This window comes from Desmodus rotundus, chromosome 5 (genome assembly GCF_022682495.2).
Source record: "Desmodus rotundus isolate HL8 chromosome 5, HLdesRot8A.1, whole genome shotgun sequence".
Classification (NCBI taxonomy): domain Eukaryota; kingdom Metazoa; phylum Chordata; class Mammalia; order Chiroptera; family Phyllostomidae; genus Desmodus; species Desmodus rotundus.
This window is the reverse complement of record NC_071391.1, coordinates 24,433,111-24,447,214: the sequence shown is the minus strand read 5'-3', so window position 1 is coordinate 24,447,214 and position 14,104 is coordinate 24,433,111. Positions and strand designations below refer to the sequence as shown.

At 38.9% G+C, this 14,104-nt stretch overlaps 1 protein-coding gene across 1 annotated transcript in view; it reads right to left on the bottom strand.

Moving 5' to 3' along the window:
* The window catches only part of DCDC1 (doublecortin domain containing 1), a 367,520-nt gene that overhangs the window by 138,327 nt on the left and 215,089 nt on the right, over positions 1-14,104 (bottom strand). Inside the window, exons 16-18 of the mRNA XM_045194050.2 lie at positions 12,984-13,044; positions 4,473-4,607; positions 3,905-4,062 (exon numbers count right to left, since the gene is read on the bottom strand). Of these exons, the coding sequence (XP_045049985.2) occupies positions 3,905-4,062; positions 4,473-4,607; positions 12,984-13,044 (354 nt within the window). The remainder of the gene's footprint in view (positions 1-3,904; positions 4,063-4,472; positions 4,608-12,983; positions 13,045-14,104) is intronic.

The window sequence follows — 14,104 nt, the reverse complement described above, 5'->3', positions numbered from 1 at the left end:
ATTATATTATTATAACAATAAGTAAATGAATCTATCATGTTGTTATAAGTAACTATTTAGCATAGCAATTAGTACATGATGTAAGTATTCAACAAATGACAGCTATTAGTTACCTTTTACAAAATTTAGTATATGCAAAGTTGACTTGAACTGCCATTCAAGGTGTGAAATAGCTTGGTTAATCATGACAAGTTACATAACACATGGACACAGAAAACGGTATGGTATAGCCAGAGGGAAAGGGGGGAGGGAGGGAGGTGGAAATGGGCAGAGGGGGGATAATTCAAGACAGAAAGCAACTTTGCTTAAAGCGATGGGTGCACGATGCAGTGTGCAGATGATGTTTTGTTGAGGTGTACACTTGAAACCTGTATGGTTTTGTGAACCAATGCCACCCAAATATATTCAATTTTTAAAAAAAGAATTGCAAAAAAGGTAAAAATTACCTGTAAATCCTTCAAGTGCAAGCCTCTGTAAATCAGTAAATCTAGACCACTGGATTCAACAAGAAATCAGGCGTTCCCAGTCTCCCTCAATGTCTTCTATTTCTTATTGTCTTTGCTGCAAGCTGAATATATTGACATATCTTTTATTAGCCCCTTTCTAAACTGTTCTGCCTTACTTAAAGTCCCTTTCCAAGATATCCTGTCAAAAATAATAGCCCCCATTTGAAAACCTGAAGATCTGGATAACCCCCAGGGCAGGAACATGCATGGTCAGGGAGAGCAACACGGAGGCTGAGAACAAGACTGTGGGCTCGCAGAGGCCTAAGTTACTACCTGGAAGGCCTTAGCCAACTAACTCAATACCTCTGGGCCTCAGCAGCCCGCAAGCAAAGTCAGTATGTGGTAATTAATAATTGAATGTTATCCTTCATTTCCACGTATTACCTGCTCCTAACTACTGATCTGTCTCCCCAAATTGGGCTCTTGTGGTGCTCTTATCCCTTGGCTATTTCTAAGGAAGTGCATACATTTCTATCTCCATTTTTCAAATTCTCCTCAATTATACATTCTTTATTTCCATTATTTGATTAATATTTTCCCTGATATCCTAAAATTCTATTTATTTTTCAGATTTCCACAATTCTGATAATTTCCCATTATTCTTTCATTTTTGGCAATGATTTCATTCTTATGTGTTGTAAAATTGTCATTGATAAAAGCAAGAAGATGTAAAGCCCTCCCTTGAGATTGCAATAATATAATGCACTAACCACCTTTTATTTGAAGAGCACGTAAACCTAACAAGAAAACCTAAGGTTCATGTTGCACCCACTGACACAAGAAACAGATGTTCGGAGACTTTCAGGACGTTTACAGAGATGTTACTTTAATGGCCAACTCTTTTAACCTGCGCAGGGGCGGACTCTCGATGTGTCCGGGAGACACTTGCTCAGAAGAGCTGCAGATGAGAGCCGCGCCGAACGCTCACAGGCTAGCTCTTTTATACAGTGAGAAGCAAGCAAGCAAGTTACAAAAGCGGGAGTTGCTGTTATCTCTGCATAGCTCTTGGCTCTGGAGGAATTTTGCTCTGGGTTCAGGAGGAACTATCTGTCTGTCTCCTACTGATAAGCTTATTTCGGATGACGATTTGTTTCTCTTCCTTATCCATTCTAGTGACCTTCAAGAGGTTTTCTGCTTAGCAATGCTTATAATTGTCTAGCCCTCTTTCCTAGCTCTCAACAGTTCAGAGTAATCAATATGCCAAAGTCAGTCCCAGGTTCTAATTCTGCCCAACAGTTCCTTCCAAAATGGGAAGAAAGTAATTGCTTTAAGTACTTACTCTTTACTCAAAATAACTTTGTTAAGGAACAGAAAAGAGGGAGAGATACTGAAATTGCATCTATTGTGGTAAATTGTGGGGGTGGAGAAGAGAATGCAGATAAAATCCCTGAGGCTTTAGGGCCAGAAGAGTTGCTGCAGCCTGAGACACAAACCCTGGGGAATGCCCTGGGAAGTTTCCTGTGGATTCCCAAATATGTTTACTGGTCAACTGGTATTGACTAAAACTCACGAATCTAAATACAACCCCATGAAAGACTCTTTTGTACCTCTACCTGTTTTCAGAACATTTCCGCAACTGTTACAGAGTGCTTAGTAGTTTTCCGGAAATTTAAAGACATCACATCTAATTCTAACAACTCAGAAAGGTACTGTGGAATGTTAGCTGACGTTACCTGCTTTGTTTGGGGTGGGGGTGGGCTCACATTTTCTAACAGTATAAGCGTTTCTCTGAATGTTCCAGTATTGTACTATATTGCCACAGGGAGATACAAGAAAACACAGGAGACAAATCCCTAAACTACTCAATGCCCTCAATCCTCAGAGAAAATATTTCCAGGCTGGGGAAGGAAGGAGTCACAGAAAAGTATGTGGGTTGTCACCGGGGTCCCACACGCTGGCACACCGGGGCCAGCACAAAACAAACACAAAAACACCGTGCAGATTTCAGAAATCTGAAAGCAGAAGAAACCTGTGCCTCCTGGGGTTGAAGGTAGGATAGTGACAAGCCCCAGCATTCTGTCAAAAAGCAGTGGCTGCTGAATGAGTCTGGGCGGACAGGTCAGCAGTGGCCTCAGAACAGTGCCTGAGCTCCCCAGCGCCCCAGTATCTCCTGAGTTCCTGTTTTACATGAAGACTTCACACACTGCTCCCAAGAGGCGTCTCTCTGGCACCCTGGATGGAGTGTCCTGGCCATTTAGCGATAGCCTGGTGGTGCTGTGGTGGAGCGTCAGAGAGCTGAGACCCACAAAAAGCAAGTAGCTGGGCCAGAAGACCTGGACCTTAAGTTTTCAGACTGTTCCAGGAACCCCCACACCATGATACAGTAAGGAACTAAGTTTGTTACTTTGTTTACCTATGACCTGTTGTACTAAAAACAACAAAATCAAAGGATTTGAGGTTTAAATAACAAATTAGAGAGACAATACATTGCAAAGTCACTTTTGTTATCAGGAAAAAATGTTCCCTTCCCATCAAATTCTGAGGCAGGAATATGTACATTCAGAATATAATATAGTTTTTAATTGAAATAAAGTTTCAGGTTGCCACAAACTTACATGATGCTATATGTCAACTACATCTCAGTGAACCTGGATGAAATTAATTTTTTAAATGAAAGTTGCCATTTTTAGTTTTTTCATGCAATTGACATTTCTAGCTACAGTTAAAGTATTTAAACTTAGGAATTCTCTTAAACTTTAACGAGTATGGTAAGAATTGTATTACTCCTTTAAGAATACTTCGATATAACCAATTTCAAACAATTATATATTAAAATTGCAGTTCATAAAGTCATTTTGCAATTTATAACATCAAACCCCAAAAGAATAATAGTAAACTTTAGTTTTCTAATCAAATTAAGAGGATCAGAGAAACAGTTTCCATTTTCCAACTAAGGATAATTTTCAAATGGTGAGCAAAACCACTGATGTTAATATTATCCAGTAACAGAAATCACGTCAACTAGTTAAATTATCACTACTTAAGACCATCTATTGTGTACTCATCCTAAGGTCTAACTATAACATTCTCCATATGTAACATTAGAAGGCTTTTTACGAGTATGGCCTCTTACAGACCTCTCAGTATTTTCACAATTGCTTATATGCTTAGGACTGTCTTGCCCTAATTATATATTATTTCAGAGTATTTTAGCGAGTTCCCAGGAAAGCAACCCTTCCTAAGTATGCTTCTAAACAATACCGCACATTGATCTTTAATGAAATACACATAAATGTCACCTCACTGGATCAAATGTGACCCGAAAACTACTGTGCTTGAAAGCCAAGGGCTTTTGAGATATTTCAATAATCGTCAAGAAATCAATCTTACATGAAACTGAAGGCACACATGGAATGGCATTGAGCAATAAGGCTCCACGCATGCTGTCGGCGCCCTACCTCTGAGCAGCCGCCTTGGGATGTTTCTCTTCCAGCCGCCTCACCAGTGCCACTGTCAGCTGCCCTGTCTCCCCAGGAGAACGTTCTGGCGTTAAGTCGGTGTCTGAAGGCTCTGGCAGATGCTTCAGACCAGGGATGCTAGTACTTTTTTGCAGAACCTAATAAATAAAATATAGAAATAACATAGCTAATTTTCATTGAGTGGAAACATCTAACCTATATATGCGAAAATTAAAACATTACACCATTTGTGGAATCACAAATGGTGATTCTTTGTCAGTCTTCTTCATCCTGCAGATGAATCATTTGTATGTGGCCAGAACAAAAGAAGGCAGCCGTAAGAAAAGCTAGTGTGTCACCATCTATTTAATAAAATGTTTATGTAAATATACAGATGTTTATACAATGTGCATCTCAATAGTTACATTATGCGTATGATTTTAAACCATCAGCAACCATCAGATGTGGACTCTTGCTTGCCTCCTGAAAACAACTTGCATTGCTTTCTCTTTGGGGAATCCATTGTCAGAGGTCTATTTCTGCCTTGCCTCTGGCTCACCGCACTGACCTCTTCTGCAAAGCTGCTGCCGTGTTCCTGACGAGCTGTGGTCCGGGTGCCATGGTGAATGTGATGCTCTGTCTGGGTCACATCCATTTGTGCCGTTAGCTCTTCCAGGTAAGTCAGAGCAAACTGAGGATAAGCCTGTAGGAAAGGGGGAAAAATGTGGTGCTAGCCTTGTAAGCAAAACCCAAGAATCTATACAGCTAGAATGATAGGAGGATGAATTAGATTAAAAGTAAAAAGTTGTGGCTACTAAACTTTGTATTTCATTATCAATTTCAGACCAAAATCTAGCCAAATACCTTTAACATTATGACTTCCAATTAGTTGTTTGATTTGATCAAGTTTAACTTGATTGCTAATCTTTTCTCTTAGATAAGATTAAACTATTAAAGCCATGTTACTTATTAATAATAGCATTTATTGACTTGTTTCTACATAAAGGGTATTAGTGTAAAGGCACTGAATGTATGAAATATGCAGTTGCTGTATTGTTTTGGAATATTCAATTCTGTTCCAGAAGAAAGGAAAACAACCAATAGGATGAATGAAATTCATTAGCTGCATTAAGCGCAGTTAAGTAAATTAGTAACCTGAGGAGTGTCAGACAGAAAGTAAGTAGAGAGTACGTATATGCACATAGAAAGGGGTAGAAGGATAGACACCTAATAGTTATAATTTACTGAAAAACAAAGCAACAAGTATTTATGTGACACTAAACATAAGTGAAGCACATGGATGGCACATATAGAAAACATGAGATCTTTAAGTGGCCACCCACTGCTGGCTCCCATTTTGGATCCTCTGCTGGATAAAATCCATAGCTGCCCATCAGGCTAAGTGGGGAGCACAGTGTGCCCCTGGCCAAGTACATTTGCCAAGCAGCCACCTCACAGAGCAAGTGTGTGTCACGGACTCAGGCACTTTTGTTTGTCAGGCCCCCTTGCTCTCATTTCAACTCTGGTCCTTGTAACCACTTCCTCGGCAGGGAAGGGACGCGCACAGTGGACAGAGAACGTGTGGGTGTTGCAGAGATCCGGGTAACCTGCCCTTCAGTCCACTTGCACCTTCAGGGTGTTAGCCTAGCCCATCTCTCTCTCTGTACATTTTTCTCTGTGTTTTAAATCTATTTAATACATTGGATTTGAGCATTTTAATCTGGTTTATGCACCTTGTTGTTCCATGAGCTCTAAGACAGCCAGCCCATCTGGCAGCGTATGTGGAGACCTACCATTGTATCAAAGTAATTTCCCACATGACAATATATTTACGTCTTCATCTTTGCAACAGCCTTTTGCAATAAGTATTATTACTGTGTCCATTTTAAAGACAAAAACAAAAAACAAAACAAAAAACAGACCCAGGGAGGTTAAGCAACTTGCTCATCATCGTCCAGCTTGTTTACTAGGACCTGAAGTCTAGATATGCAGCCTCAAGTATGAAATAAACTTCTTTACTGGGGTGTTTAACTAAAGCTCTAACAAAAAATATGAGGAGGTATCCAGTGACTAATTAAAGGGCATTGTCTGGGAAAACAGGGATACTGAGTAGCTAAACTTTGTTAGAAAAGGTGTAACTAAATGTGCATGTTAAAGTTGTCAGGGACTATAAAGCCTTAAATGCATATTACTATGTGAAAAAAGCCAACCCGAAAAGGCTCTATGTTGTATGATGGCAATTATACGACACTTCGGAAAAAGGCAAAACTGTGGACACAGTAAAAAACATCACTGGTTGCCAGGGGTTAGGAGGGATGAATAGGTGGAGCACAGAGGATTTTTAGGGCAGCGAAACTATATTCTATATGATACTGTAATGATGGATACATGTTATTATAAATTTATCCAAATCCACAGCTGGTACAGCGCCAAGAGCAAACCCTCCTGTAAAATACGGATTTTGTGTACTTTGGGGAATGGTGTGTCCATATGGGTTCATCATTTGTAACAAATGAACCACTCTAGTGTGGGACATTCAAAGTCGGGTAGGTTGTGCGTGTGTGGGAATGCGGGGTATATGGGAACTCAGTATTTTCCGCTCAGTTTGCTGTAAACTTAAAGCTGCTCTAAAAAATGAAGCCTATTTTTTAAAAATGTAAGGAACTCCACCAGAAGTAGAAATGGGAAAAAAAGATAAGTTACACTACATCAAAATTTGAAACTTTTGTGCCATGAACTGATGAGGACACCAGCCCGCAGTGTCCGTGGTGTTAAGGATGAGACGAGACAAATTTACATGGACTACAGAAATCCTGTGGAGGAAAAGGGATGACATGGCCACTCTCTCAGTGAAAGAGAGGGCCGGCCCCTGTCCCTTGCCTGGACAGGCTTTTATTGGGTTTAATTTGCATAGGAATACAGGGTGTATACGTAAAGCTCATCAGTCATTGTCAGGCATAAATGATCAAACAATAGATAACACTCAAAGAACTCTGAGGACTTTTTCTGAGTCAGGGTCAGATAGCTAAAGGGCCATAAAACTTTGGGGAACAAACTCATTCATGCATGGACCCTTATCATTTAAATTGAGGGTATTAGCAAAGTAGGTTTCATAGGATTTTATGCATTCTTTCTTAGGCCTGATCTCCCTGGGGAACCCGCCCTGTCCAGCACAGGGCCGCACCCACCTCCAGTATTGTTTCAGGTTTAAGGCAGGCAAGGGAAATAAGGCAGCCAAGAGATTAGGAGACTTCTTGCAGACAGAGTGAGGACTCAAGCTATGTCAAAGCTGAGGGGTGAGGGTCCATCACCCCCTTTTTGTATATGCTCTTTGTATAGCCCCCAAGTCCTCCCCTGAGGGCCCCTTCATGATCATGCCTGTCTTAGGTCATCCCTCCTTTGAGGAATCTTACCCATCATTGGCTAACCAGTCATCTGCCTGGGGCCAAGCAGGGTGAAGTGGAAGGGGGCAGAGGCAGCACCTTTGCCAGGGAAGATAAGCTTTGCTTCCTAAGTGGCTTATGGTCCCAAGATCTTTTTACTCAGCCTTAGCCAGGAGGGATTACAGTTTCTGAAACCAGGCAGGGTGGTTCCCAACAAACAATGCCACCAGGAAAATAAAAAGACAACCCAGAGAATGGGAGAAGATATTTGCAAATCATACGTCTGATTAAGGGATAGGTATCTCAACTATATAAAGAACTCTTACAACTCAATATAAAAAGACAAACAACTCAATTTAAAAATAAGCAAAGGATCTTAGAAAATATTTCTCCAAAGGAGGTATACAAATGGCCAATAAACACTTGAAAAGATGTTCAACATCACTAGTCATTAGCAAAATACTACCAATCAAAATCTCAGTGAGATGTCATTTCACTTACTAGGGTAGCTATAATGAAAAGACAAAGAATAACAGAAGCTGATAAGGATGTGAAGAAATTGGAGTCCTCATATATTGATGGTAAGAATATCAAATGGTGTCATTGCATTGAAAAACAGTTTGGCCAGTCCTTAAAATGTTAAACATGGAGTCATCATATGACCCAGGAATTCTACTCCAAGTTACATACCAATGAGATATGAAAACATATATCCACAAACAAACTTCTATACTAATATTCATAGCAGCATTACTCACAACAGTCAAAATAGTGGAAGCAAACAAAATGCCCATTTACTGATAAATAGATAAATAAAATGTGATATTTCTATGCAATGGAATGTTATTTGGCAATAAAAATAAATTATTCATGCATGCTACAATGTGAACAGCTTGGGCAACATTATGCTAAGTGGAAGAAATCAGTTATTAAAGACCACATGTTATATGATTCCATTTATATTAAATGTCCAGCATACGTAAATCTAGAGACAAATAGGGCTGCAGTTGGGGTAGAGAGAATGGAGGAAATAGGTGTGCGGCAGAAGGTATCTTCTAGGGAGGACAAAAATGTTCTAAAATTAGATGAAGTGATGAGAGTGCAACCCTGTGAATATGCTGAAACATACTGAATGGTGCACTTCAAATGGGTGAATTATGTAGACGAAGGCAATGGGAGCCTGTGTAGAAGTAGCAGATCTCCCAGCTTCATCAAGCCTCAGATGGCAGCAGCCCCCATCGACACCTTGACTGTGGCCCCATGACAGGCTCTGAGCTAGAGCTGCCCAGCTGTCCACCCCCAGATTCCCAGGCCGCAGAAACTGTGAGATGACAAATATTTGTTGCTGTAAGTTACTATGCTTGGGGATAATCTGTAACACAGCAATAAATAAAGAACTACTATAAGAAAGGAAATAAGTATGTTTGTTTTCTCACAATCTCCATCAATATTGGATATTACTAATTTTATATCTCCCATAATTAATAAGGAGAAAATGCTATCTCATTGTTTCATATTTGTTTAGATTCTACTGAGGCAGAACTATTACACTTTTTCAATGATAGTTGACACCCAATATCATTTTGTGTTAGTATCAGGTGTACAGCAGAGTGGTTAGACAATCACAGACTTGACAAAGTGCCCCTGGTCTTTCCAGTAGGCACCTGGCACCACGTACAGTTATCACAATGTTACCGACTATGTTCCCTCTGCTGCACTTCACATCTCCATGACTACTTTATAACTACCAATTTATACTTCTTAATCCCTTCACCTTTCTCACCTGCCCCCCAAACCTCCTGCCATCTGGCAACTTTCAGTCCATTCTTTGTATCTAAGAGTCCGTTTTTATTTTGCTTGTTTGCTTATTTTGTTTTATAGATTCCACATAAAGTAAAATCATATGGTATTTTTTTTTGTTTGACTTATTTCACTTAGCATAATACACTCTAGGTCCACCCACACTGTCATAAGGGTAAGATTTCATTCTTTTTCACAGCCAAGTTATATTCCGTTGTATATATGAAACACCACTTTTTCATCCGCTCGTCTGTTGATGGGCACTTGGGCTGTTTCCATATCCTGGCTATTGTAAATAACGCTGCAATGAGCATAGGCGTGCGTATATTTTTTGGAATTAGTGTTTTGGGTTTCTTTGGATATATACCCAGGCATGGAATCACCGAGTCGTAATGCTGTTCCATTTTTAATATTTTGAGGAATCTCCATACTGTTTTCCACAGTGGCTGCACCAATCTGCATTCCCACCAACAGTGCACGAGAGTCCCCTTTTCTTGCCCACCCTGGTTTGTTGATTTGTTGATGCTGGCCATTTTGACAGGTGTGAGATGGGATCTCACTGTGGCTTTAATTTGTATTTCTCTGATGATTTGTGACATTGAACAGCTTTTCATCTGTCTATTGGCCATCCTCCTCTTTGAAGAATTGTTTATTCAGATCCTCTGCCCACTTTTTACTGTTTTTTTTTTCAGTGTTGAGTTGTATGAGTTCCTCATAAACTTTGGATATTAATCCCGTATCAGATAGGCCATTGGCAACTATCCCCTCCCATTCAGTGGGCTGTCTTTCCATCTTGTGGATGGTCTCCTTTCCTGTGAAAAGTCTTTTTAGTTTAATGTAGTCCCATTAGTTTAATTTTCCTTCTGTCATGGATTTCCTTTTTATGTCCTTTGCCTATTTTTCTATTGAAGTGTTCATCCTTTTCTATTATATGAGTCTTATTATATGTTAAGTATTACTCCATTCTCTGACATTTGTATTTCAAAGATCTCCCCTATTTGCCATAGTTCCCTACTTATTTTTGTTAGTCTATTTTAGATGTAGAACCTTTAAAATTTTTTATATATTCAAAGCCATTAGTCTTTCTCTATATGGATTCTATCTTTGTTTGCAAGCTCATAAAGATATCCACTCACTAATACCATGGGTTAGATGCTTTAACCAATGCTTTATTTCCTAGATACTTTATGGGTTCCATGTTTAAATTTAAATATTTAATTTAGCTGAAACTGGTGGTTTGTATAAAGGAAGTAACCTATCTTTTTGCAAATTAATAAAGGGATGGTTAACATTAAATACAAACAAACAAACAAAAGCTTATCCAAGTAAAAACAATAACAAAATGCAATAGTGTATTTAAATTTGTTCATTATTATCATCATTAATAGCTACAAATTATGAATTAGCTAGAATCAATATGCCAGAATCTATTGATAGGACAGAATCTGTGCCAAATACTCAAAATGCTGGTATGAATATCTCTACTTTGCAGAGAGAGCATGTGAAGCCCAGAAAGGTTCAATGACTTGCCTAAGGCCACAGAGCTAATACGTGGTAGAGCCAAGATTAGTCATTAATATCCTGAAGATGTAATTCTGGCTTCTTAAAAAATGAGTGGTATGAGCTCCATTTATGATCCAGCTGCAAATAATTATCAAACTATCCTCCATTTTAGCCTTAACGAGATGGATATAGTTTTGGATATGACTAAATTTAGATCTAATTAAAATTTCAAAACCTCTATAAGAATGAAATGCCTCATTAAAAAATAGTTTTGCTCTGTGAATCTAGAATAACTGTGATAAAAAAAATCAGTGACTGTGTTTGGGAATGTAACATTAAAATTTTTAGGATCAAAATTCTCTTTAAAATAATATGTCTGAAACACAAAAATATGCATTATTTTCTAGCTACCAATACCACTGTTAGGAATAATTTGAAAATTAGAAATTGCAAGGTAAGGAAAGGTAAAAAAGCCAGCAGAGTAGAAGTGGATGTTTAGGGACCTTAAGTCTCAGAGAGAAAGGGAAGAAAATACACTGAAACCCTGGTCCTGCTCTCCTATGTCTGTTGGTGGGAAGGATGATACTATACAGGTCAGAATCGTGTTATTGGGTAATAGAAGTCAGCTCTGTTCGGGATGTCTCAGAACGAAGTCTTCTTGTACAGGTACAGGCTAAAGAATGGGAGGGAAATTTTGGTACAGGCCCAAAATTCTACTTCTTATTTTTACAAGAAATAAAAGCTTTGGCCTTTCTGTGATTCTCTTTCTACCAACCTAGAGCCTCACTCTGGTTCCGGAAGGTGGTAAAGTCAGAAATAGGATAAAGGGAAAGCTGGGGTGAATCTCAGAATAAATTTAGAAAAATGAAATTTTAAAAATGCTTTGACATTTGATGGCTACGTCCAATTCTCTGGTTTAGAACAGAGCTAAAAGTATATAGTCCTTGTTGAATTAATGAAGAGGGTTGGGATTTTAGCTAGTGTGCCAACAAATAATTATTCAGGGAAATGCTATTATGTTAATTTAAAATTTTAAGCTGCATCAAACTCTCTACATTTCTCAAATGCTACAGGTTGTCTCGGAATAACAACTGAACTATGTACTAGGTTGGCCAAAAAGAGAGATCACGTGGCTCACAAAGCCCCAAATATTTCGTATCTGCTCCTTTACAGAAGTTTTCCAGTTCTGCTATATTCCATGGAATATATATGCCACAATGGATGTGTCCATTCCACTGCTGATTACCACATGTGCTACCCCCCACTGAGGCTACCTCAATCAGTGCTTGCTATAAACATTTTAGTAAATGTAAGTACTTCAGTTTAGCAGTGAACTAGGAGGGGTGGAGGTTGCTGGGCTACATAGACATGCTCAACTTTAGTAGATATTGCCAGTTCTCCAAAGTGCCAATTTTCTACAACCTCATTCACTGTAATGAGTAAGAAAACTGGTGCAGATGTTGAAACAGCATCTGTAGTCCCACGTGCATTGCAGCATTGCTCCCAATAGCCAGGACATGGAATCCACCTCAGTGTCCAGGTGTCCGTCAATGGATGAATGGATAAACAGGATGCAGGATGTGTTTTATTTCCATGCACACATGCACACACACACTGGAATATTACTGAGTCACGAGAAAGAAGGCCTGCCAGTTTTGACACCATGGATGGACCTAGAGGGCGTTATGCAAAGTGAGACAAGTCAGACAGAGAGACAAGTACTGCACGATCTCACTTACATGTGGAATCGGAAGAAGCCAAACTCCTGGAAACAGAGAAGTCTGGTGGTGACCAGGAGGGTGGGGGAACTGGGGTACAAACTTACAGCTAGTAGGTATAAATAAGTTCTGGAAATCTGATGCACAACATAGTTATTATAGTCAACAATAATATATTATAAACTTCAAAGCTGTTAAGACAGCTTTGTCTTAATCTTACACAAAAAGAAATAATTATGTGACAAGATAGAGGTGTTAGCTAATGCCATGGTGATAATCATATTGCAAGATACACTTCTAACAAATCAATACATTGTATACCTTCAACTTATACAATAGTATATGTCAATTATATCTCAAGAAAAATAATAAATTAAATTAAATAATGAGATAAAAGAAAGAAAGAAAACTAATGACCTGAAATGCTGGATTGTTTCCTAGCAATAAATTATGGGAAATTATTTTTAGCTTTGGAAAACTATTGTTTTAAAGTCAAACCATACCTCAAAGGAAAGTATTGGGTTAAATTAAATTAAATTCTAAACTTCTGAGAATGGAGTTAAATCATTTGTGCACAAAAAGCATACCTTGCTCTCAACAATAGACAGTGCATTTTATATAAAACTGGGAAGAGAAAAACTTAGGAATAAAAGCTGTGGCTTATAAAATCCTTACCTTAGAATAAATACAGCTGTCAGTTCCAAACACCCACTTCTGAGAATCATCTTCTTTATGTCTATAATGAAAATGTAATTTAGAGATTGACACCTTTTCTTCACACTGAAACGTTTTGTAGGTTTCAAATAAAAGCATCATTTTCCATGTCGCCTAGCAGGAGGGCTGCCCACACTCTACCAAGGATTCTGCCATTCTGCCATCACCGCTGCTACCTCGATAGCTACAGTCTTTCCTAAGAGAACCAGTTCCTTCCGTAAGCACCCAAGTGCTGTGGAGTCTGTGTGTGTGCAGGGGGATGTGTGTGTGTGTATTATCAATGACAACAGTGACGAAAAATTTTAGAGAATAAAAAGAATCGCCAAGAATATTATACAAATTTCTATCCCCTGAAAAGATCCTTGCTGAGATAGAAAGGGGTTTAATTGAGTACAAGGGTTAAGAAAATGGGATGGAAAAAGATACCATGGAAAATTAGAAACCTCAGGCATCTGTTTCTGAAATGACCAGAAAATTTCATTAAGAGACATCTAATTTTCAGAGCTAAGTCTAAGAAAGAAAAACTAAAATGTGATGAAGTTAATCATGCCTAAATTAACTAATGAGGTATTCGTTAATATTTAGAAACCTTACAAAAGTTAAGACGAATGAATTAAATTAAGTGCAATGGGATATTAAACAAGATTTTTCCTACTGCCTCTGAGTTTTGACAGAAGCATCAGTGGTCGATAGTAAGAGTGCCTGGTAATGCTCTATTCCAAAGCAAGGCGCTCTATGATCTGGGCACAACATGGAAAGGCAGCCGTCCAGAACTGTTTCAGTGCATACTACCCTTCACCCACACCCAGGGTACGGGAGAAAATGTGAAGAACTCTTGGGCTAGCTGAGATTTTGATTCAGAAGGTCTGGACCCCCTAGAAATCCACAGTAATAAGTATGGCAATTGATTTCAATTATGAGAACTCTGGGGAATTTGGATGTGTGTAGACCATGGGCCAGACTTTGGGAAACACTGAAATAGAATGATGAGAGTAGGTGAGGAAGAAAGAGCTACATACATAAAATATTATAAAAGAAGAACTGATTTGGTGATTGGGGTGGAGATTAGAGAGAACAGATGA